The following is a 24,673-nucleotide window of genomic DNA, read 5'->3' as shown; positions in this document are numbered from 1 at the left end:
GTATCCGCTGTGCCGTGCGTGTGATCATTGCTTGTACAGCCCTCTCGCAGTGTCCGGAGCAAGTATGGTGGGTCTGACACACCGGTGTCAATGTGTTCTTTTTTCCATTTCCACGAGTGTATATAAATAGGGAACAGGAGTTGCCCCAACCTTGATCCCTGGGGTACCCCCTACTTGACCATACCCTTCTCAGATCCCACATCACAGCCTTTCTCAGAATTGTGATTAACGACCTTTTGCTGTCTGTTGCTAAAGTAAGAGGTGTACCAGTTGTGAGCTACTCCACGTATTCCGGAACGGTCCAACCTCCGGAGCAATATTCTCGCAGAAAAATCTGATTAGCACCGTGGTGTAGTGGTTATGATACTGAACCGTTGCCTGGAGGGTCGTGAGTTCAAATGTCACGTGGTATGTACAGTTTTAATTTCTATATTCGGTTCTAGTACATTCTTGAAGTATTCACAAATGTCAAGAATCATGGTACTGGAATGTTCTGTACTGAATGTATACTGTATGTGTTCTGGCCGGAGGTAGTTCACTCCGCGCTCTTGTATGTGCAAGTGCTGAATGAATCATCGTTAAGTGAAGTTAGAGTCTGTGATTTATCTAATTACACTTTCTTCTATGTGACATTATTCTGGTGGAGGCGCTGGATACTGGAGCTTGTGATAGCGTACGTTATCGACGACACAGTGGCTATCATCAGGCCACGGCAGAGCCGCTGCTTAGATGGCGAGAAACCCGAGTTCGAGCCATATTCAACAGATCGCAATCTAACGGAGACAGAAGAAGAAGAGGACGCTACGATGACAGCAACTGTGTGCCACCAACGAGACATCATTTCGGGTTCTCTGGTGAAGATCGTGAAGGCCCAAACAAGTGGTTGAGGGTATATGAGCGTACAGCCCAATTTAACAAATGGAATGACACCGTGTGTTTGGCTAACGTATTTTTTACTAGGAGGGCACTGCCAAGCAATGGTATGAGAACAACGAGGAGAAGTACTTACGCTGGGAAGTATTCCAGGCGGAGCTGCGCAAGTATTTCGACGACACACAACGACAGAAGTGCAAGGCTTAAGATATACCAAAGTACAGGGCACAGCGTCAGGGAGAAACTACAGCTTCTTACATTCAAGATGTCTTGGAGCTGTGTAAAATAGTGGATGCTTGAATGAAAGAGGAAGATAAGGTTGTGCAGCTCATGAAGGGTGTTGCTGAGGACATGTATCAAGCCCTACTCCTGAAGGAGGTTTCGACAGCAGACGACTTCATAAAATGGTGCCAGTATATCGAGACAATGCATCAAAAATGAATTACACGCAAGAAGTTTGAACGGCTTAAAAACGTCGTTTCGATGTCTGTGATGGAGGAAGCAACTGATTTCACAAGTATTCTTAGATAGTGAGAGGGGAAGTCCAGAAGGCACTTAGATTGCACGGCGAGCAAAAAAACCGACACTTCAAGAGGTCATAAGGGAGGAAGTGGAACAGACATTGAACCCAACCTCTCGTCCATAATTTCCTTTTAAAATGGTGACAAAGTCGATACCCAGATGAAGTTACGTTCCTACAATGTCGCATGAGGAACCTGTTTGGGCACCAAGGAAGACTGACGTCTGGAGGTCCCAGGATAACCAACCAGTATGTTTCCACTGCTGACGACCGGGACATGTGATGCCCTATTGTCAAGAAAGGCGGCGGATATTTTATGACGTCCGCGCCAGAAGACAGCGGACAGATCTTATCCGATGCCAACTCCGGGAAGACGAAGATGAACAGGACGACGTAGGTCACCATCGCCGCAAGCTAGCGGCTGGAGAGGGCGCTCTGCAACACGCCGATCAAGGTCTCCATCGCCGTTTAGATGATCCAGCCGATCACCTAGTCGCCGCAACTTCGAAACTAAAAAGTGTGACCTTCCTTGGATGTGTGGCCACCGAAAGAAAAGTGATAGGAAACTTCGTCGATATCCTCGTGGATGGCCGACCAGCGCAAGCTCATGTGGACTCTGAAGCATCATATTCAGTCATTTAGGAGAAGTACCGTCGTCAGTTGGAGAAAACCGTATCCATCGACAAAAAAACATCCCTGCTGAAGGTGGCTAGTCGGTAATACGTAAAACCTACAGGAAGATGTACGATTCGTGTAGGTATAAGTGACCATAAATAGCCCTTAGTCTTCATCGTCTTACAAGAGTGTAGTCATGACGTCATTCTCGGATGGGACTTTTTGAAAGCTTCTCAGACAATAATAGACTGGGGTCGCTCGACGATTATGCTAGACGAGATGAGATACTGTGGACAGGAAGATGCGCATCCGATTATGTGGAGACTATGTGTGGTGGATGAAGTGATCATTCCTGCAGTCAGCGCTAGAATGGTAACTGTCACATGTCATGCCATGCATCAACCCATGTATTTTGTAGTGGAATCTAAGAGAAGCATACCACTGAAGAATAACTTGGTCATCCCAGCCTCTGACGTTTCGTTTAAGAACGGTTTCGGTGAACTGTGGATAGTTAACTGTCGTAGAGAACAGCAGATTCTTCCAAGACACATGTGCGTAGCAAACGTTGAGCCGTTAATTGAAGAACAGCTGAGAGTCATAGAAACGTCCCACGACGAGTCTGTGGGCGAAATTAGCGCTACCTCTACGAGACAAGATCTTATAGCTCGACTATCACCAAATCTCACTAAGGGACAACAGAAGAAGCTACTTGCCATTCTTAAAGAGTTCTCTGAATGCACAGGTGAAGAGTAAATTAGACAAATCGACGGTGAAGCACCGGATTAGCACTGGAGACCATCAACAAATAAGGGAGAGAGCATACCGTGTGTCAGCAAAGGAACGTCGAATAATTATCGACGAAGTAGAGAAAATGATGAAGAAAGACATCATTCAGCCATCGCAAAGTCCATGGTCGTCACCAGTGGTCCTCGTCAGGAAGAAGGATGGCAGTTGGCGCTTTTGTGTTGATTACAGGAAGCTTAATAAGACAACTAAAAAAGACATTTACCCTCTTCCACTAATTGACGATACACTGGATTACCATGGACTTGTACTCGGAGTACTGGCAAATCGAAACAGATGAGAGTGATCGTGAAAAACTGCATTCATCACCCCTGAGGGCCTGTATGAGTTTAAGTTAATGCCATTTAGTTTGTGTAATGCACCAGCAACTTTTGAGCGGATGATGAATAATATTCTAAGACACCTGAAGTGGACGATGTGTCTTCGTCATTTATATGACATTATTGTGTTCTCGGAGTCATTTGATGACGACATAAAAAGACTGAGGCCGTTCTTTAGTGTCTGCAACAAGGCGGACTGAAACGTAATCTAAGAAAGTCTCTCTTTGGAGCAAAACAAATCAAAATACTTGGACACCTTGTGTCAAACGGAGGTGTGCGGCCAGACCCAGAAAAGGTGAGATCTATAACGGAATTTCCTATTCATAAAAGACTTTTTGTCATTATATTACTTGTATTTTAAATGCACCTTACGATATCGAAGTAAGGTAGTAGAAAGAAAATGTGCTGCGAGGAAGGAGAATAAATTTATTGATTTATTTATCCGGTTTTCTAAAAAAGAAGTAAGAGCCTCAGTTTCTGTAGACAAGAGACTGGATTTAGATAAGATACCAGAATTCATTCCATTTATGAAGGAGCATGCATTTAATTTCTATAAGGTAGAGAGACATGAAGAATTTCAGAAGTAGAAACTACTTTTCATCGTAAGGATAAAGGAATACACAGCCATGAAAAGGAACTTATGAATGAAGGAACATAGACCCATAAAGAGGGACTTTACTGTGTTATTAATTTTCTATTTCATTTTCACGAAATCAAAAATTTTCCATATCATTTATTTCACAATCAGGGAGAAGTTTCAACTAAATAAATAATAAAAAAAGAAGCTACCACATCAAATGGAACAGAAGGCACCTTTTGGTGAGCGAATGGAAGGGCTGTAAGGAGGGGAAGGAGGCAAAATAAATAATAAAATTTAGCAGTCCGGCTAATAACCTGCTCATACTCTTGCTTCACTGACTTTACCTTTTTTATAATTTCCCTTTTCTTAAATTTCTGTACAATGCATCCGTATCATGTGTCAAAGATTAACGACGTTTAACTCGTTAAATATGAGTTTTACGTACTAGAGTACGTTCGATTCCTTCCTTGTCCTACGCGTTCGAAGGTATTCTCAGGATTTCCCCACATAAGTAAGGGAAGCAACTCAAGTAAATTGAGAACATACTGTAAATAAATTTTATGCAACCACTATTGATGTAAATGAGTTAAAGATCGTTTGAAATAAATTTTATTCAATTCGACTTCATAGAAGTTGGATTAACTCTCCTCTGATCTCCTAATTAGTTGCTTAGATTGGGTTTAATTTAGTTTCTTACGGTCCTATATCAAAGGGAACATTTTCTACGCCTGAAACTATGGAAGCGGCTGATTCTCCGTAGCGTTTCCTTAGGAAAACAGACAGATTTCTGAATTATGAAACCTAAATATCTGTTACCGAACTGCAAGGAAATGCTTGCTGTATACATCGAAGGTTTTGAAGCTGTATAATTAGCAAAGTATTTCATTCAAATGTGATGATAAAAGTGTCTTATATAAAGGAACTGAGTTAGTTGTCCATCAGTTAGGCACCTAAGGATCTATATGTTTATCACTTAAGCTGTAAGTAAATACTCAAGTAATTCTCTTAAAAATCATTTTTCTTCTGGTTCTGTGGGCGAAAACCGCACAGGTGCACAGCAATACCTATTTCCGAAGAACGTCGGTACTTTTACGTGTTCGTTATCGTAGGACTGTCTGTATTACTCTTTTGCTTTACACACTACTTAAAGCGAGACGTTTTCATAATTTATGGGAGGCATTTCACTTACCCTCCATTGTTACGAAGAGCGGTGCTTCCCCATTTATCACTCGTGAGATATCTTCTGATTCGTATGGGTCGCTGCTTTGCCCAAACTGAAAAACCAATCACATTTATTATTTACACATATTGTTGATCACAAATTGCAGATCAGTTGTAAACATGAGTGCACAATGGAGGATGTCAAATTTATTATTTACACACATAGTTAATTATAAACTACAGGATAGTTGTAAACAAAGGTACACGATGGATGATGACTAATTCCAGTGCCTTTGCTTTACTTACAAGTAAACGAGTTCTAGAGGAATAGAAAGTATTAATCAGTCTATAAATGTAATGTTGTATGGCTCAACGACGCGTGCAGCTCTTTCAGCTGAACGCCACTTCGACGACTTGCGTGTCCCATAGCCAAAGGCACCATGTGTCCTAGGAGGTCGCCAATCCAAGTAGCAACCGAGCCCGACATTGCGTAACTTCTGTGAACGATTGAGAACCGGTATACTGTATCTAACATGCCAAGGAAGTTGAAAATCAGTCTATGAAAAAAGAACTGAAATTGGTCAAGATAAACAACGCTACTCCTAAGAGATATTCGTCCCTAGTATGAAGAACGAGCTCAGGTGCTCCCTAAATAAATACTGCAGTCATTTTCTGTTTTCTTCAGAGGTAATGAAACATAAATAAAGAATTCTTTGTCCTGGCTATAAGGACTGATTTATAAATCTTCTCTTCCATCCAATGGCACATTCACCTCTAGCACTTGATTCGGGCTGTCGTGATGGAAGCGAGACCTTCTTACGGACATAAATTAGCTAACGACATAAGTTTTTTCAGTAAGATATTTGAAGTGAATCGATGGATAGAACGAATTTGAGCCGTGGTTAAGACATTACATGATTTCCACGTTCATAAGTTGCTACCAACGATGGCGTCTTGTGTTGTATGTGGAGGCTTGTTGTTTCCAAAATTATATGTAGTGGACATGCTCTTCGGATGCAGAACCAATATGTTGCCCGCGTCCGTGGGCACAGCCTGTGGCACAGCTCTCGTGGTGATGTTACAGGACTTGTAGTAGGTAGCGCACATGTACAATGGCATTTCGAAAGAGAAGTTGACTGACCGGTGGTTAGACTATGCAATAAGTAGACATTACACTTGAAGTTACAAATATATATTGCTGAAAAAACGCAGAACTTCTTGAGAGTGTTACTTGGCTTTTATTGTTTAACTGCATCCACAAAACACAATCATATTAGCAATCACATAAAAAAATCACAAAATGATTCCAGAAACCAACACGAAGTAGTCAAATACAAAAACTAAGAATAATCAGGGAACCAAAGGGGTTCCGTAAGCAGTCATACTCCGCTGCGTTGGAACATCTCTGCTTTTAGCGCGACCACTCGAAATTACTGTCGTTCGCCACACAGACTCCCTGCTGGAAGTGCGGAGCACCCAGGACGTAAACGTACTTGAAGCGTACCTGCTGGCCTGCTCGTGTGTGTCTATGAGGTACTCGCTCGGGAGATGTCTGCTGACTGGACGGTGGAGACACAAGAGAAACTGTTTCCTCCGATATCCTCGCAGCTGGCTTGTTTGCTCGATGAGATTCTTCGTTACCGTCAGCAGGAATGTAAGCTGGCTTGACTCTTTCTATTGACACCACTATTGACTTTCCATTGTAGGAGATTTCCATCGTATGCGTGTTTCGGCGCAAAACTTCGTAAGGCCTCGAATACGGTTGTTGCAATGGTGGTTTGACGATGTCTGATCTCAGCATAATGTGGGTACAACTGCTCAAGTCTTTGTGCATGAAAGGTGGTTGATGTCCATGCCTATTACCTGGAATTGTGCCCAGACGTGACACTTGTGGTCGAAACTGCGCTATGAACGTAGGTGATGTATCAGAGTCGCCTGTCGTAGGACTCCTGTCTTCAATGAAGTCCGCTGGGACGTGGATATTCTGGCCATACACCATTTCTGCGGTAAACGCGCCTAAGTCAGGTTTGTAAGCAGTGCGCAAACCAGTTAATACCAAAGGCAGAGCCTGTGTTCATTTGTCCTCATGACACATAAGAGAAGTCCGATTCCATCTTTCAAGCATACAGTTACTCTTGGGATGATAACTGATAGTTTTGTGGTGGTTCATTCCACACAGCTTGGTTAACCGTTGAAATAAAGTTGACTCAAACTGTCTCACTATGTCCGAGGTTACATGTATCGGACATCCAAAGCGCGCTATCCACACGCCCAAGAAGGTCTTTGCTGTCGTTTCTGCTGAAATGTCCCCTATCGGAACGGCTTCCGCCCAACAGGTATATCGATCAATTAGTGTAAGCAGGTAGCGGAAACCATCTGAAGGCGGTAATGGTCACCACCAAGTCAAGATGGACATGAGAGAATCTTTCGCAACTGTCAGGAAAAATCTCTAACGGAGGATAGGCGTGAGACCCACTTTGCTTCTTTGGCAGTCCAAATATTCTTGCGTCCATCTCCTGCGTTCTTTGCTTACCCCGGGCGATACGAAACGTTCTGTCACCAGGCGGACCGTGCCCTCGTCGATAAATCTTTGCCATGTCTGGACCTCATTTGTAAGTCAAAACGCATATACATGTGTTCGAAAAGGCCAAACGAGTTAGTTATAGCTGTCTCTGGCACGTCTTCCGCCGCCACTGGAATTTGCATGTAAGCTCTCGCACAATCCACTACACTGAACACATGTGATGCCGCTGGCAAATTGTTAAACTCCTGCGAATTCGGAACCTGGTACTTATCTGGTATTGTCCTTGCGTTTAGTGCCTGGAAATCGCCACAAGGTCTCCACGTTTTATCTTTCTTGGGAACTAAATGCAACGGCGAAGCCCACGGTCTGTCAGACGGACGGATCATGTTTTCCTTCAACAATTTCTCAAATTCTTGTTTTGCTATTACTAGGTGGTCTGGTGGTAATTTCCGTGGCCGTGCAGACAGTGGTGGACATAATGCGGTTTCGATGAAATGTTACGTATTATGTATCACGTTCAAATGGCTCTGAGCACTATGGGACTTAACATCTATGGTCATCAGTCCCCTAGAACTTAGAACTACTTAAACCTAACTAACCTAAGGACAGCACACAACACCCAGTCATCACGAGGCAGAGAAAATGCCTGACCCCGCCGGGAATCGAACCCGGGAACCCGGGCGTGGGAAGCGAGAACGTTGCCGCACGACCACGAGCTGCGGACATGTATCACGTCTTTCTTCTTGTGGTGTAACAATCTCGGGAAAGTGTTCAAACAGCTGCGTAAACTCATTTGTGACGAATGCTTCTCGCACGTCTTTCATGGGATAAGGTGCCTGGATGCCTCTTGTGCTGCAACCGGAAGTATTGTCGATTAGACAGCCATTCCTGACCTCAAGCAGCAAGCTGAAATTGGGGAGGAAGTCTGCTCCTACTATTATTGGTTCTGCTACATTTGCTACAATAAACTGCCACTGATATCTCTACCCCAGTCCGAAATCTAACGGCAGAGTTATTTCACCAAATGTCTTAATCACAGAGTTGTTTGCTACAGAAAACTGTAAGGGCATGGACTGCACACCAACACGTAACATCTTGTGCGGGTATAAGGAAGCATCCGACCCTGTGTCTATGAGGAACTTGCACCGCGAAGGTTTGTCTGCCACAAAGAGTCTGTGCGAGAATGAATTGTTTTGTTGGAAATGTAAACTCCCGCAACCGGTCGCTCGTATTGCGGGCCACTCCAGAAGTTTGAGTAATTACACGGTGGTGAGCATCGTGTTGCACGTTCACCAAAACGCTCGTGATACCAACAATTGACGTCGATGTGGACTCGGGCTGTTGCTCCTAGTTGGTGGTTGAGAAAACGTTTTCCGTCGTCTCTGAATTTTTTTCTCTTTATCGTCAACTTCCATTTGCTCGTGCTGCACTGTTAACGTCTCTACCTGGCATGACAGTTGCTGTACTGCGTTTGACAACTGCTGCAACTAGTCCTGTATATGTGTATGGTACTTCCGCTGTGTTGCTGCGGCCATCTCTGTTGACGCTGCTGTTTAATGTCGTGGAAGCTCTGTGCTTGGGGGTAGCGGTAATGAAATTGTTTCCTGTACTCGGTCGGCCATCTCTGCCAGCTTATCTAAATTCGATTCAATGTGTGAATGTACGATGCTTTGCACTGATACAGATAGGCGACTTGTCCACAGCACTCGCAGCATTGAGTCTGGCATTTCCGTGTCCGCTGCGAGGCTACCCAGGCGTCGGAGAAATTGCGAGGGCATCTTGTCTTCCATCTATTCATGATGCAATAAATGTAGGATTTGTTGCTCAACCGACTTGGAAACCCGTTGTATTAACGCTTACTTAATGTGTTGGTAACAGTTTTCAGATGGTGGGCTGACAATTATATCTTCCACCATAGATGCGTAGTTTTGGTCCAACTGGCTTACCACATAGGCGATCTTTATTTTGTCATTTGTTATTCCACTATACAGGAAATTTACTTTGCCTGTGCAAACCAAATTTTAGGGTTCTGTGGGCAAAACGGAGGTAAACGTAGAGCCAACCACGAGATTAAACCTGTTTCTGGTTCGCAGCTGTTTCGAAACTGCACGGATGAATTTTCAATTGGAGTTGCTTGAACTCTGCTGCTTTCGTCTTCCTGCCGTCCACTTTCTGTACGTGATCGAGTCCCTTCCACTCTTGTGGTCACTTTTTCTTGTGAGCCAATTTTCGCGTTCGTATTATCGGTGTCACCACTGAAGTTACTAATATATGTTGCTGAAATAACGCAGAACTTCTTCAGAGTGTTACTTGGCTTTTATTGTTTGACTGCATTCACAAAACACAATCAAGAGTCCAGAAACTGACACGAAGTAGTCAAATACAAAAATTAAGAATAATCAAGGAACCAAAGTCATACTCCGCTAAGTTGGAACGTCTCTGCTTTGCTTTTAGCGCGACCACTCGAAATCACTGTCGTGAGCCACACACTGTTAAATTAACAAATTATGACATAAGCCTTCTAAAAAAGTCAGCGGACCTGATTTCGCAGGCAAGCTGTGAATGTCTAGATATAATTAAATGGTTCAAATGGGTCTGAGCACTATGGGACTTAACATCTGAGGGCATCAGTCCCCTATAACTTAGAACTACTTAAGCCTAACTAACCTAAGAACGTCACACACATCCATGCCCGAGGCAGGATTCAAACCTGCGACCGTAGCCGTCACACGGTTACAGACTGAATCGCCTAGAACCACTAAGCCACTTAGGCCGACTAGATATACGAGGGTCAGTCAAAAAGTAATGCCTCCTATTTTTTTTTCTACGTTTAATTGTCAGGAAATTTAAATGCAATTACGTAGGTTGAAAACCACAACATTGAGGATCATTTTGTCATTTTTCAATGTAATCTCCGCCCATCTCTACAGTTTTGGTCCATCTTTGAACAAGGGCATGTATCCCAGCACGGTAAAAATCACAGCTCTGCTTCCTAAGCCATTGACGCACGGATGTTTTGACGGCCTCCTCATCTTCAAAATGAATCCCACGATGAGCTTCTTTTAGTGGCCCGAACAGATGGAAGTCTGATGGTGCCAGGTCAGGGCTGTATGGGGGATGAGGCAAAACTTCCCATCCAATTTTGACAATCTCGTCAGAGGTGTGACGACTGGTGTGTGGTCTTGCATTGTCATGCAAAAGAAGAACATCTGCCATTGATTTTGTTGGGCGAACTCGCTGAAGACGTGCTTTAAGTTTGTTGAGGGTTGTGACGTATTGAACAGAATTTATTGTGCATCCCTGCTCCAAAAAATCAACCAGAATCACACCCTCTGTATCCCAGAAAACTGTTGCCATAACTTTCCCTGCCGATCGCACAGTTTTGAATTTTTTCTTCCTCGGCGAGCTTGTGTGACGCCACTCCATTGACTGCCTCTTTGATTCGGGTTCAAAAAAATGCACCCATGTTTCGTCCCCGGTCACAATTTTTTTCAGAAACTCATCTCCCTCCAAACGGAAGCGCTGCAAGTGTTGGGAGGCTATTGTTTTCCTTGCCTCTTTATTCTGATCGGTTAACATTCTTGGAACCCACCGTGCACAAACTTTTGAGTACCCCAATTGTTTAATAATCGTGATCACACTGCCTTTACTAAGAGAAATAAGGCGACACACTTCATCTGCAGTCACCCGACGGTCACCACGAATGATGTCATCAACTTGCTGAATGTTGTGTGGAGTCACTGCACTCACCGGCCTGCCGCTCCGCTTTTCGTCAGTCAACGGTGTTTGCCCTTCAGCTTCCTTACAACGACGAACCCATCGTCTAACAGTGCTGACATCCACTGTCACAACACCATACACCTTCTTCAGTCTTTCATGAATGCGTATGGGCGTTTCACCTTCTGCATTCAAAAATTCAATCACACAACGCTGTCTCAAACGAACATCGATGTCGGCCATCTTACAAACTTCTGCTGTGCTGCCACCTGTTGACACAGAAAGTTACTACTGCAGTGGATTGCAGAAGAAGGTTTGAGGAATGGCGCCAAATTCAAATTTTTCACTTAACTTAATTTCTTTAAGTAGAAAAAAAATGGGAGGCATTACTTTTTGACTGACCCTCGTAATTACATTAGTATAGTTTATTAGATATATATCAGTAGTATTAGTTCAGTTACTAACTTTATGTGTTACAATGAAACTAGGTAACCCAGCTTAATACTAATTGAACACACACACACACACACACACACACACACACACACACACACACACACAAACACAATCACACGCGCGCGTATACTGCAGAATGTTGGTCATTACTAATTAATTTTGCGTTTTTACCGTCCATATACTTTGTGTTAAGTAAGGAACCCATGACTTTATAGCATGAATTATTGGATAGGTTCAATCTGAAAAGAATCTGTTTTAATGTCCTTCCAGAATTGTTCATATTCTCCCATCTCGCACGAATTAAAGTTCAATGAATTTCCACCTGTTCAAGTAGTAGTTAATAGCTGACTGTCGCACTGGTACAATAAGTTCTTTGATGCTAGACTAGTTCGTGGTTTTTAAGGGTTCTTGGACCATTGATTTGGTCGTTAGTGCTCAGAGTAGCGCGGCATGCATTCTGTCGCTTTCGGAAATTCGAGGTGGTCTGAATCCACCAGAATGTAGAGTGGCAAATTGCTATGGACTGGCAACTATCATGCAGAATGCCGGTTCACTTTACGTATTTTGTTTTTCCCAGTCGGTTATATTCCAATGTAATATTTATTCAGTGAAGTTTTGAAGAGTTTGTAAAATCGAACAACCAGTATTACATGTGTGTTAACTTGAGAATTATCAGGATCACATTGTGTCAGCGAGAGAGAAATGCACATTCATCAAATACGAACAAGAAAATTGGCTCACAAGAAAAAGTGACCACAAGAGTGGAAGGGACTCGATCACGTACAGAAAGTGGACGGCAGGAAGACGAAAGCAGCGGAGTTCAAGCAACTCCAATTGAAAATTCATCCGTGGCGTTTCGTAACAGCTGCGTCTTGGATTTAACGACCCATATGTTCAACCGCCAAGAGTTATTTTGAAGTAGGTGATTTCCGCCTCTTTTCTAAAGACCATATTTCCGGTTTGTGTACTATCGTCAGACTGTGAGAGCGCATGGTCTGGACTCAAATGTTTCGAACTGAGTTTTGGCCAGCACTTGATTTTACGTTTTACAATTTTGTGTAGGGGCGTCGAAAAGTTCTCAGAGGTAGCTTACTTACTTTTAAATTTCATGCAATGGTATTCATTATCTTTGTGTGTCATTTGACCTGAACTGTATATTTTCCTGTGCCTTCCATATTGTAACTCATGTGGACCGGACCACATGGGGTGCTGACTTAACAGCGGATAGTAGAAGAACGCTAAAAGCGTATTGAAAGGTTACAAATCGAATGGCAAATACTCAGCATATTCATTTGCTATACATTTTCCAAGATGAACATGAGGACCACGCAGGCACACCAATGGCAAATACTCAGCATATTCATTTCTTATACATTTGTCACTCGTTTTGTAACCATTTAATACGCTTTTAGAGTTCTTCTATTATCCGCTGTTAAGTCAGCACCCCATGTGGTCCGGTCCACATGAGTTACAATAAGGAAGGCACAGGAAAATATACAGTTCAGGTCAAATGACACACAAAGATAATTAATACCATTGCATGAAATTACTAACATAACTGTATATTTACTTGTACCACTACTTTCAACTTTTTCAAATATGTATAGTAGTTTTAGTCATAGATTTCTTTTCCTTGGAGACTACATGGAACAGTTTCATTCACTAGTAGAAATGTTTTTCTTTTAGTATTTTGTTATATTTTCTCGGTAAATATGAATTAACTCTGTATATTGTCCCACACTCATGGACAGAGCTATAAAATTAATAAATAATAATGTTTTGAGCATTTGTGAGAAGTTAGAAATGAAACCCAGAAGAGGAATAATTTCACGTGCAGTTGCCTATTAACTGCACTTTCTGTGTAGGCCTCAAGAACCAGGTCAAAGTTTCAACTCACCTCCAGCCTTCCACGGTATCTTTCTTGAAAAGGAGAAATCTGCGCTAGAGTCCAATTAGGGCACTAGTTTTAACTTGTCTCCAATTTTCATCACAGAGATAACAAAAATATCTCACTGGATTTTTTTAATGCGCAGAATGGGTTAGTAGATCTACTGAGAGTGTCAGTTCGATTCATAAACTATGTCCACAGTCAAGAGTTTATTTTATCAGCTCCTGTTGTAGTATGCAAATTGTACCCGCATATTGTGAATATAAGTCCTCAAAATCGTTTCCGTAAGTAAGGGTATAGAGTAAATAGGAGTCATATGTAACTGAGAGATAGCAGTTTTTACCTACTGATGACATGTCGTCTACAGACCTAACACATCGATGAGATTCTTTTTGCTAGAGCTTTTAGCCGTAAAAAATAACAACGGGTATTCATTCCTATTATGTTTGTGTTTGTTAAATAATCCATGGACTTACCTACTCTCATTTCGACAAAGCTGAAATTTATTCTATTTCTTTTCTTTGCGTCAATGATAATTTATAATATATTCTTACAAATTGTATACATTCTTCAGGATTTTATTTGCCTTATGCAGGGTTGTCAGAAACAGCGAGAAAAGCTTGTGAGAGTGTTGCAGGGTAGGTTGTGCTGAGAAATAACTGTTAACAACACAAAAAAATATACGTAGCGCCGTTTCCGTGGTAATTAGCATTAAATTTAGACCATCAGGCAAATACGTGCGCAAAATTCAAGCGGTCCGCCAGAGACGGTGTACTTCGTTTGGTTTCCTAAAATCGAACAAGAGAACGATACAAAACTGGACAAGGAATGGTAGTAAGGACAAACCCAAACTAAAGGCCGAGCAGTATGTTTGCTATCATCTACGCTGTGAGAACAAGTGACACTAACTGTACTTTGCGGAACGCTTGAATTTGCGCGTACAACGGCCCGACTGGCTAACTTTAATGCTAACTGACTTGGAAACGGAGCAACGTACTGAATATTTTCCTAACAATTATGTTTCAGCACAACCTGCCCTGCAACACCCTGACAAGCTTTCCAGGCTGTTTCTGATCACCCTGTACACACTGTGTTATGGTGTTTTATCTCACTCCAATATTTGTTTTATAACCTAGTGCAAACAGATCCCACTCAAATTCTGCATAATACTCTTGGTGTGTACCGAGAAGAATATTGGTTCTCTTGAATGTCAGTTTAAGAGTAATAGTCGGTAGTACTCTCTCGGCCGCATCTCCAATATCTACTGTGGTTGAGTGCCTACAAGTCACCCTTGGGTAACATACTTGCATTTTCTGACGCTTTTCACACGCTGACAACTAAGAAAATTACTATTAGTGTCTACAATAGGACTCACAGACTGTATTCTATTTCTCACAGTCTGTTCAGCGGCTGACACTTCAGCCATCCTTCTCTCCTCTGTCTGCCACAATTGCCGGCATTTCTTTCTATGCTTCCTCCAATCTCAAGGCACCTGCTTCCCTACATGTTCCTTTGTCAAAATGCTTCCTCTGTATGTCTTGGAATTCTAGGAGTGGGGTTTATGACTTTTCAGGCGATATCCCTATGGCAGTGTCCCCACTGAAACCATTTTGTGCTGGAAAAACCGTATTTACACTACTTAATACACTGCTACAGTTCTCACATATTCCCTTCATTTTAATAGTTTAAAATGAAGTATACATGATAAATGAACCCAGACTCCTTTGAAATGCGTCCATCCGAGCAGGTGAGATGACCATTAAAGCTGGAATTTCGTAATGTGAGCTGACACACTGAAGTGACAAAAATCATGGGATAGCGATATGCATATATACTGATGGCGGAAGGATCGCGTACACAAGACATAAAGGGCAATACATTCGCGAAACTGTCATTTCTACTCACGTGCTTCATGTGGAAAGGTTTCCGACGTGATTATGGCAGCACGACGGGAATGAACAGACTGTGAACGCGGAATGGTAGCAGGAGCTGGACCCACGGGACATTCCATTTCAGGAACGGTTACGGAATGCAATGTTCGGAGACCCACAGTGACAAGAGTGTGCCGAGATAACCATATTTCAGGCATTACTTTACATCAAGGATAACGCAGTGGCCGACGGTCTTCGCTTAACGACCGAGAAAAGCGGCGTTTGCGTAGGGTTGTCAGTGCTAACAGATAAGCAACATTGCGTGAAATAACCGCAGAAACTAATGTGGGCAGCATGACGAACATATCCGTTACGACAGTGCGGCGCAACTTGGTGTTACTGGGTTATGGCAGCAGACGACCGACGTGAGTGCCTTTGCTAACAGGACGACCTCGCCTACATCGCCTTACCTGGGCGCATGATCATATCGGTTGGACCCTAGACGTCTGGAAAAACGTGGCCTGGTCAGATGAGTCCCTATTTCAGCAGGTAAGAGCTGATGTTAGGGTTGGAGCGTGGCGCAGACCCTATGAAACCGTGGACCCAGGTTGTCAACAAGGCGCTGTGCAAGCTGTTGGTAGCTCCGTAATGGTGTGCACTGGGTCCTCTGGTCCAGCTGAACCGATCATTCACTGGAAAGGGTTATGTTCGGTGACTTGAAGACCATTTGCAGACATTCATGGGTTTCATGTTCCCAAACAACGGTGGAATTTTTATGAATGACAATGCGCCGTGTCACCAGGTCTCAGTTGTTGACAATTGGTTTGAAGAGCATTCTGGACAATTCGATCGCATGAGTTGGCCACCTAGATCACCCGACATGATTCCTATCGAAAATTTGTGGGACATAACCGAGAGGTCATTTTGAGCTCAAAATCTTGCACCAGCAACACTTTCGCAATTATAGGCGGTTATAGACGCAGCATGGCTCAGTATTTCTGCAGACGACTTTCAACGAGTTTTTGAGTCAATGCCACATCTTGTTGCTACATCGCGCCGGGGAAAGTAGGTCCAACACGATATGACTTTTGTCATCTCAGTATATTTTACGATGTTCTCTTGGCATTGTTTATGTTCAAATATGGAGACTACTTGACTGCAGAATGAATTTAGCAGCTATACAGTATGATAACAATAAAAGGTGACTAAGAGAAGGAGTGGTTCCACGACAAAAATATAGAACAATGAGGGTCAATTTAAGTTTGTCTGGAAATGTATGGATTCCGCGCTACAGACCTTCTATTCAGAGGGTTTTCACTAGATTACCTTTGTTAAATATCTTCTCAGAAATCGGTTGCCAAAGTTTGCTCAAGTTGTTGACAATTACCGCCTATATTTTTAAGAGCAACTAAGATGGTAGCTACATCAGATAAGATTTTTGAGGAATTGTAGCTAGAAAAACTGAATCTATGCTACTATGACTATGGAAATTCGAAAGAAAAAGAGCCTTTTTCTACAATACACTGCGGAACGTCAAATATCAGCTGAAAATTTATACCTGACATTCTACGCACACACACACACACACACACACGTACACATGCACGCACTCACTCACACAGCATGTTGGATTGTGAAATAAGTAGAAGCATACTAAGGAAAGGATATATTATGGTACAACGAATAAAGAATCATTGTAATGTGTGTTCTCCCGGACTTACGGTTTGCAGTATATAAAACTTAGTAATGAAACAATATAGTATGTCAGGATACGATATTCGGACGTTCTTAAAGATGTGTATGATAAGATGGTCTAACTATAAATGGGAAGAAGAGACTAATAGTGCGGGAGAAAATTAGATTTGTAGCCTTTGTGATAAAACCTGAGTACCGGCCAAGTACCACAATAACTACTGCGAGATGCAAAAAACCTTAAATAGGCGTGATATGTAGGCTTGGATATGAAAATGAGTGGCATTTAGGCCCAACTGCACGAAGTCCGAGGGCTATTCGCGAAGTAAGGAACGATCGGCCTCGAAATGGAAACCACAGCGAAAATCAAAACTATTTTATTCGCAACAGGTCGTTACACCTCCAAGGTGCTACTCTACATAGTCAACGCTCCGACTTCGATATCTGTCGTAGCGTTGTACCAGCTTCCCAATACCCTTGTCAAGAAGGCAGCCACCTGCGGTTCAAGACAAAATTTTACGCTGGACTTCAGCGCGCTGTCTGTGGCAAAATGTTGTCTTCATAGCCAGCGGTTCATCCGAGCAGAGATGGAAAGCAGAGGGTACCGAGTCCGGGATGTAAGGCAGATGATCCAACACGCTGCAGTATTATCCTCATTGCCCCTTCAATGAGCGGCTGAGATCTGTCACGAAGAAGGAACTGCATGACAGTTACGTTACGTGGGTTTGCTTGAAATCAGGCGAAATTTGTCGGCAGGTAACAATACTTGGCGGGAGACACTGCTTTCGAGGCATTTTCACGAGCTCACTGTGCACTCAGTATTGATAAGAGCAAAGTGACTCTGTCTACCGTCATACTAAGAGACACTGCCCAACACATCTGTGCAAAGCTTCATGGGATTTTTTCCCAACCGATTGTTACTTACTTTCCAAATAGCCTTCGTAGTTAGGAGAACACCATCGACATTCAGTATAGAATGAAATATTCCGCTGCGGGTTTCCCATTCCGAAATCACATTTGAATGCAAATTGTTTGTGAAAAGATCGTGCTACGCGTCGTGTAAGTAGGAGAAACATTCGGCAGCATGTTTCCGAATTCAGCAGCGGCGGGGTCTTGGCCTATCGAGGCTGAAATTTATCGGTAAAAAAGTATCACTTCTTCGAAACCTCGTAATTGTCTCCCAGTGAGATGCGTAAGTTTGAAATTTGACTTAAAGGTGCCTAGAATCCTCCTCTGCAATGGTTCAAAACCATGGCGCCCTGCGACTTCACCTTCGGGCTCACCGTCGCTTCCAGCAGCAATGTGTCGAAACATGCGAAGGGAGGCCACAGCTCAAAAAATCATGTGAGATGTAAGGGGGGTTAGCGATGTTACGTTAGCACCAAGCTTCATCATATTACTGCCCTACGCCACTGTGGACGTGTCACACGATGGGAAGGTCATCACACTCCACCTTACCCACACTGCACTCTTCTCTTGACGCCACTGCGCTGGAAGTTAGAACCACGACACCAAGGGTTGAAATTCAGTATTTTTCTCATGGGTGGCCTAGGTAAACATTACAGACTGACCGCCGCCCAGAATCGATAAGAAAAGCCCTCAAGAAATGGCGTAAATGGCCTCAATGGAACCACCATTTTCCTTGAGGCGTTGATTCCCACACTCTTCGCGGTCTAAAACGACAGGTCACAGTGCGATGAACAACAAGACGACGTTCTTGACAAAGTTGCTGACACAACCAGACGATCTAAACATTCTCTAAGTACGTAGTGGTGTTGCAACCCTGTTGAACGTGATCCCACCCCTTTGAAATGTAGTGCGACTCCAATTTTTTCTCTTGTATAGAGGGTGGAACCATTGTGGACCGTTGAAAATCGTTAGACAAAGTTTGAACGTCGTCCGAAGCAGCAAAGGGACTTTACGCTTTTGCAGCCCTTCCGTTTCGTGCCCTCCAATGGTGTAATCATAGAGGGGTAAAACATTGATAGTTGAGTGAATAAAATGGTAAAGGGTCCCTTTAAGAACCCCAGTTCGGCAACTCTTTCGGTGCTACCTATGCACTTTTTTGATCACGTTAAAAATATACCTGTCAGAGACTTCATCACCGATTAAGCCGAATGGAGCCTTGCAGATGTTCTAGTTGCTGAGGGTAGACAAACCCTTAGACTTCTTTTAGGGGGCTGCCTGCCTTCACGCGCTAGAGCAGCCACGAGGCACCACTCAGCTGAATGAGTATCGAATAGCGCTGCGCTCTGCCAAAACTCCAGAACTACAGCTCGGAAGTTGTAAATGGTGGGATTACCAGCAGTATTGGTTGAGAAAGAAACATACAAGCGAATCTAGTAGTATTGGTGGGGAAAGAAACATACAAGCGAATCTGGGACCCGAGGAGTTCTCCTTGTTTGTTTGGTTGCTCGTTTGGCATAAAAGTATAGGAGCACATCACCCAGTGTTAGTCTAGTGTGCATTTTATATCCTTTGAGTTTATAAATTGCGTTTTACAAGTAATAAAAATTTGTTGATCATGTGGGTTCTGCGCTCTTTTGCAACCAAAGCAACTACTCTTTGTGCAAGTACCATTTACATGCAGAAACATAAAAATATATACAGTTATTCTTGTTATTTTGAACTCAAACGAATGTACATCATGATCAAAGGCAAGACTTCCTGTTTTTATTGATAAACGCTAAAGCTGTTTATAAAGAACAGAAACATGATTTATTTAAGTTCGACGAAATATTTTGATATACAACACCGGAAAAAATTATTACAACATTTTAGGGATTTCCTATTCACTCAAGATTTATTGCTGCAACCGTGCGTGTGGAGAATATGAAATGATTACTTTTACAGATCAATGGCACAAGCGGTTCTGAGGTACCAAGTATCGACTCATGCTGATACACCTACATTAGTACGTGGCGTAGCCTCCTACGGCCGCAATGTAGGAGCTGACTCTGATATTCAGTCGATCGTACAGATGGTGAATACTGTCCTGAGATACCATACGCCAGTCCTGTTGGACCTTTCCACGTGGTTCTGTAAGAGTTGTCGATGGCGAATCGAACTAGTGACGTCTCGTTCCACCATATCCCACACGTGCTCGATTGGAGACAAGTCTGAAGATCATGATGGTCAGTGAAGTTGTTACACGACTTGCAGAGCACGTTGAGTTTCACGGGCAGTGTGTGGGTGAGCGTTATCCTGTAGGAACAACACATCACCTTTCTGTTGCAAGACGGCAAAAGAACGGGTCTAACAACACTCTGCCATTACCGGGCGCTGGTCAGCATCCCCACCAGAAACTCCAAAAGTGAGAGAGAGTTGTACCTTATCGCATCCCAAACCTTTAGGCAAGGGGTGCGGCCAGTGTGCCTAGGACGAATGCACTCTACAAGACTGCACTCACCATGTCTACGTCGTACGAGCAAATGACCATCACTTGGTGCAGGCAGAATCTACTTCCGTCCCTGAGAACCACGGCGCCTCATTCCTTCTTCTAACTGATCCCCTAATAGCACCAGTAGAGCTGTGCACATCGATTATGTGACGTGATTGGAAGACGGGCTAGTGATGTGTGTGCCCGTAGTGCTACTGCCAATAACATGTTCGCAAAAGTTCGTGCTGACACGTCTGGTCTCACAAGCCCTCTTATCTGTGCTGTCGTAGTGGTACGATCTGCCACTGCTGCTCTTACAATACGATCCTGGGTGTCTGTTTTGCGTGGACGTCCAGAACCTTGTCTACGGGTGTGAGAATGTTCATCTGACCACTGAGCATCATTGCATAAGTAACACAGCACGTCCAGCTTGTGTGGCAGTTTTCCGGAATGACCATCCCGCCACTTGGAATACCAGTTTGACCCCTATCAGTCTCGCCCAGTTAACTGCAGGAAGCACGAGTGGTTCACCGAGGTATGATTGCCTGCTTTTTTCACACTTTTGCACCACGCTGAGCATTTTGGCTGTGATCATTCCCTATTAAAGGGTAGACAGAGATGGCGCACTAGTGGTTACGTCACTACACTATCCGTTGGTGGACGACGTTAAAACCGTTACCAGTACATCTACTGTTTCCCAGCTAGCATATACCGTCATTGTATCAAAATCGATGACGTATTTCCAGGTATACTAATTTTTTGCCGGCAGTGTATTTCTGTTTTTATTTTTTTAAGTTTTTTATTTTACTTTTGTTGATGAAGTTGGGTTTTCTAGCGCTACATGATGAATCTGTATTTTTTATTTATTTTTACTACAACATTCCTCTGTTTCACGTTACAAATCAACAATTTTCTAATAAAACCCGAATTCAACATTGATACTTTCAGTTTTGCGGTAAATACTGTGTATTCTTAAGTGACAGACAGGGGGATCATTATGTAGAATAAAAATACTCCGTATGTTACCCTGCCCTTTATATACCTTCACTCAGTTTGTAGACAATTTTTAGGGGAATCTAGCAAGGCAATGATCGCACACGTAAGGAAAGCGATTGGTATGAGGTAGCACCCGATAGGTACGCAACACAACCAACGTGTCAGTAACGCGGGTGTGACCTTAACTGACCTAATCTACAAAGAAAACTACCGTAGTCTACCCTTACTTATGATAGTCTATGGTAGTTTTACAACTCTAGTGTCGAAGTCTCTGACAGGTACGAAGACATGCTGAAAAGTAATGCCTCCGCTTTTTTTATGTGAAAAGTCTTAAAGCTTTCTAAATAAAACAAACGTTATTAACATTCTACGTCGTGGCTTAAGTTACACTAGTTTTATACTCTGCTGCTTCTTCATCCGCGGCACTACCGATTGTAGAAATGTAGTAATGATCAAGTACAAGTCGCGGTTCAACTATTCAAAGTAACACGTTGTGGTAGAATTCGATTTCTGTTCTGAAATTTTAGTTTACTTGGTTGCACTGTTTACATACTGATAATGGATACACTTTATAACCTCTCTCATAGTCACATCATAGAAGTATAATGGCAGATTTTTCGTGAGCTTAACGATATTTTGCCGTCGCGATATCCAGTCAATTGAACTTCAGACATCAGGGTAATAAATTCGTATTATGTATACATCGCATATTTGAATATGTTCGCGTTTAATCCTTGTGGTTTAGTTCACAGTTCGATGCGCATGGCATTGTGAACGCTTCACGGCAGATATTCTCGTATGTCAATCACTTCCCGAACGAAATGATTCAAACTAAATGCGGAAGTGCGTTGCTTGTCCCGTTCCATGACGTACTAGTACACGCGCCCACAGTTAATTACTTATTATAACACCATAACAGAATTGTTATCTCCATGTTCATCTACATGCGCTGTCGAGTGAGACTACTTTTACGTGACTTTCTCAGTTACTTTCGCGCTACAATTCTAAGTCCGCGCAAAGAAAGAAAGCCTTGCTACCGTGGACTGTCGGTGACGGCGTACGACTATACACAGGCTGAAAACTGCTCATGTAGGTTACTGTGTGCCATCACGATTAAAATTTATCTGTAAATTTACACGAGTTTCACACATACTTGATTACCTTGTAACAAAAAGGGCTGCAATACGAGCGTGTCGTAACATCACGAGGCTGTAAGATACGTCGCATTTGTGATCTCGAAATAGACTGTTATGCTCTGTAGATGCAGAACTTCAGATAAGAACGAGTGGATGCATGGTGATTAGAGTATATTTATAAAGAAAATAAATTAATAACTTTCCTACGACATACAGTAATCAATCACGCTGCATGTTCACAAAAGCACAGAACCGTAATCTGAAAATTATATCAAACAAAAATGTGGAAATGAGCAAGTGTATGATACTTTAAAGAATTTGAAGTTCATATTTACCACAAATAAATGATACTTGTCAGTCTGTTCATTTGTTCTATAGCAGAATTGTAAAACTACCATAGACTACCGTAGACTGCAGTAAGTAAGCGTAGACTACGGTGGTTTTCATAGTAGCTTTGGCGACATAGCAGCTGTAACAGTGCTACCGCTGAGTATGGGTAAACGTATTAGTATTTGTACTAGAGCGCTTGACAAATGTGCTACCGCGCGAAACTACATCAATATCTACATTCATACTCTGAAAAATACTTTGAAGTGCATCATATGGTATCAAGTGTTAGATTTTGTAGATAATATTCGTTGTAGACTGACTAAATTTTCCCAGTATTCCACTGGACTCGCATTCGGGAGGACGACGGTTCAATCCCGCGTCCGGCCATCCTGATTTAGGGTTTCCGGGATTTCCCTAGATCACTCCAGGCAAATGCTGGGATGGTTCCTTTGAAAGGGCACGGCCGACTTCCTTCCGCATCCTTCCCTAATCCGAGCTTGTGCTCCGTCCCTAATGACCTCGTTGTCGACGGGACGTTAAACACCAATATCCTCCTCCCTCCCAGTATTCCACCAATGATCCGAAATCTTACAGCTGCTTATCTACAGGTAAATCTACATGTTTACTTTATTTCATATTCCAGAGATTGTTACATTCAGGTATTTGTATGAGGTCTGGTTCCAACTGTGGCTAGTTGATATGATAGTCTCCTAAGATTTTACGTTTTTGAAGTGCAAAATCTAACATTGATGAATAGTTACCAAGTTTTGTCTCTATTTTGATATCTTAAGGAAGATCTGACCGTAAAAGAATCCAGCATTTTTGAGATAGCACATCATTATAGTTAACTGCAACATCTGTAAAAAATCTGAGGATGCTATTAATATTGCCTACCAGGGCAATAATGTAAAACGTGGAAGGGAAAGGTCCCAAAACACTCTCCAGGGGCGTGCATGAAGCCAATCCTCTACTGGTCGACTGTTCACCTAAGACAATAAGCTGTGTCCACCCAAGCATGAGATCCTCAACCCACTCCCAAATTTGCCCGACTCATACAATTATTATAATTGTAGCAGAGTTATTTATTTATTAACTTATTTTTTAGTCTTTCAAGGATCTTCACATAATGATATAGGATTTGCAAGGTAATACACTGCAAATCAATAGCTCAAAACATACAACACACAGAATACATAACATTCTTTCTAGGGATAGGACAGACAGTAGACGAGGATAGGAGAGATGGACGGTGGTGGCCGTTTTTAAGGAACCATCCTGGCATTTGGCTGAGTGAATTACAAAAACCATGGAAAACCAAATAAGGACTTATGAATTCTTCTCGGGTTATCAGCCGAGTGGTGGCGTCGTCTTGTCGCAAAGTTTCAATGAGTTTCGTACCCATCATCTTGTGGCGAAGTGATAATTGCTGGACACAGTTCCATCCTTCAGAATATTGTCACGTAGAGGAAAGTGTAATTAGATGAATCACGAACACTAACTTATTCAGCACTTGCATACACAAGAGCGCGGAACGAATTGCCTCCGGTCAGAACACATACAGTATATACACTCCTGGAAATTGAAATAAGAACACCGTGAATTCATTGTCCCAGGAAGGGGAAACTTTATTGACACATTCCTGGGGTCAGATACATCACATGATCACACTGACAGAACCACAGGCACATAGACACAGGCAACAGAGCATGCACAATGTCGGCACTAGTACAGTGTATATCCACCTTTCGCAGCAATGCAGGCTGCTATTCTCCCATGGAGACGATCGTAGAGATGCTGGATGTAGTCCTGTG

General features: G+C 42.7%; 1 protein-coding gene across 1 annotated transcript in view; it reads right to left on the bottom strand.

Moving 5' to 3' along the window:
• Window positions 1–24,673, bottom strand: part of LOC124722415 — a 397,391-nt gene that overhangs the window by 46,297 nt on the left and 326,421 nt on the right. Inside the window, exon 8 of the mRNA XM_047247581.1 lies at window positions 4,902–4,986. Coding sequence (XP_047103537.1) covers window positions 4,902–4,986 — 85 coding nt within the window. The remainder of the gene's footprint in view (window positions 1–4,901; window positions 4,987–24,673) is intronic.

This window comes from Schistocerca piceifrons, chromosome X (assembly GCF_021461385.2).
Source record: "Schistocerca piceifrons isolate TAMUIC-IGC-003096 chromosome X, iqSchPice1.1, whole genome shotgun sequence".
NCBI lineage: Eukaryota > Metazoa > Arthropoda > Insecta > Orthoptera > Acrididae > Schistocerca > Schistocerca piceifrons.
Note: the sequence above shows the minus strand (reverse complement) of the source record. Positions and strands in the feature narration are given on the sequence as shown.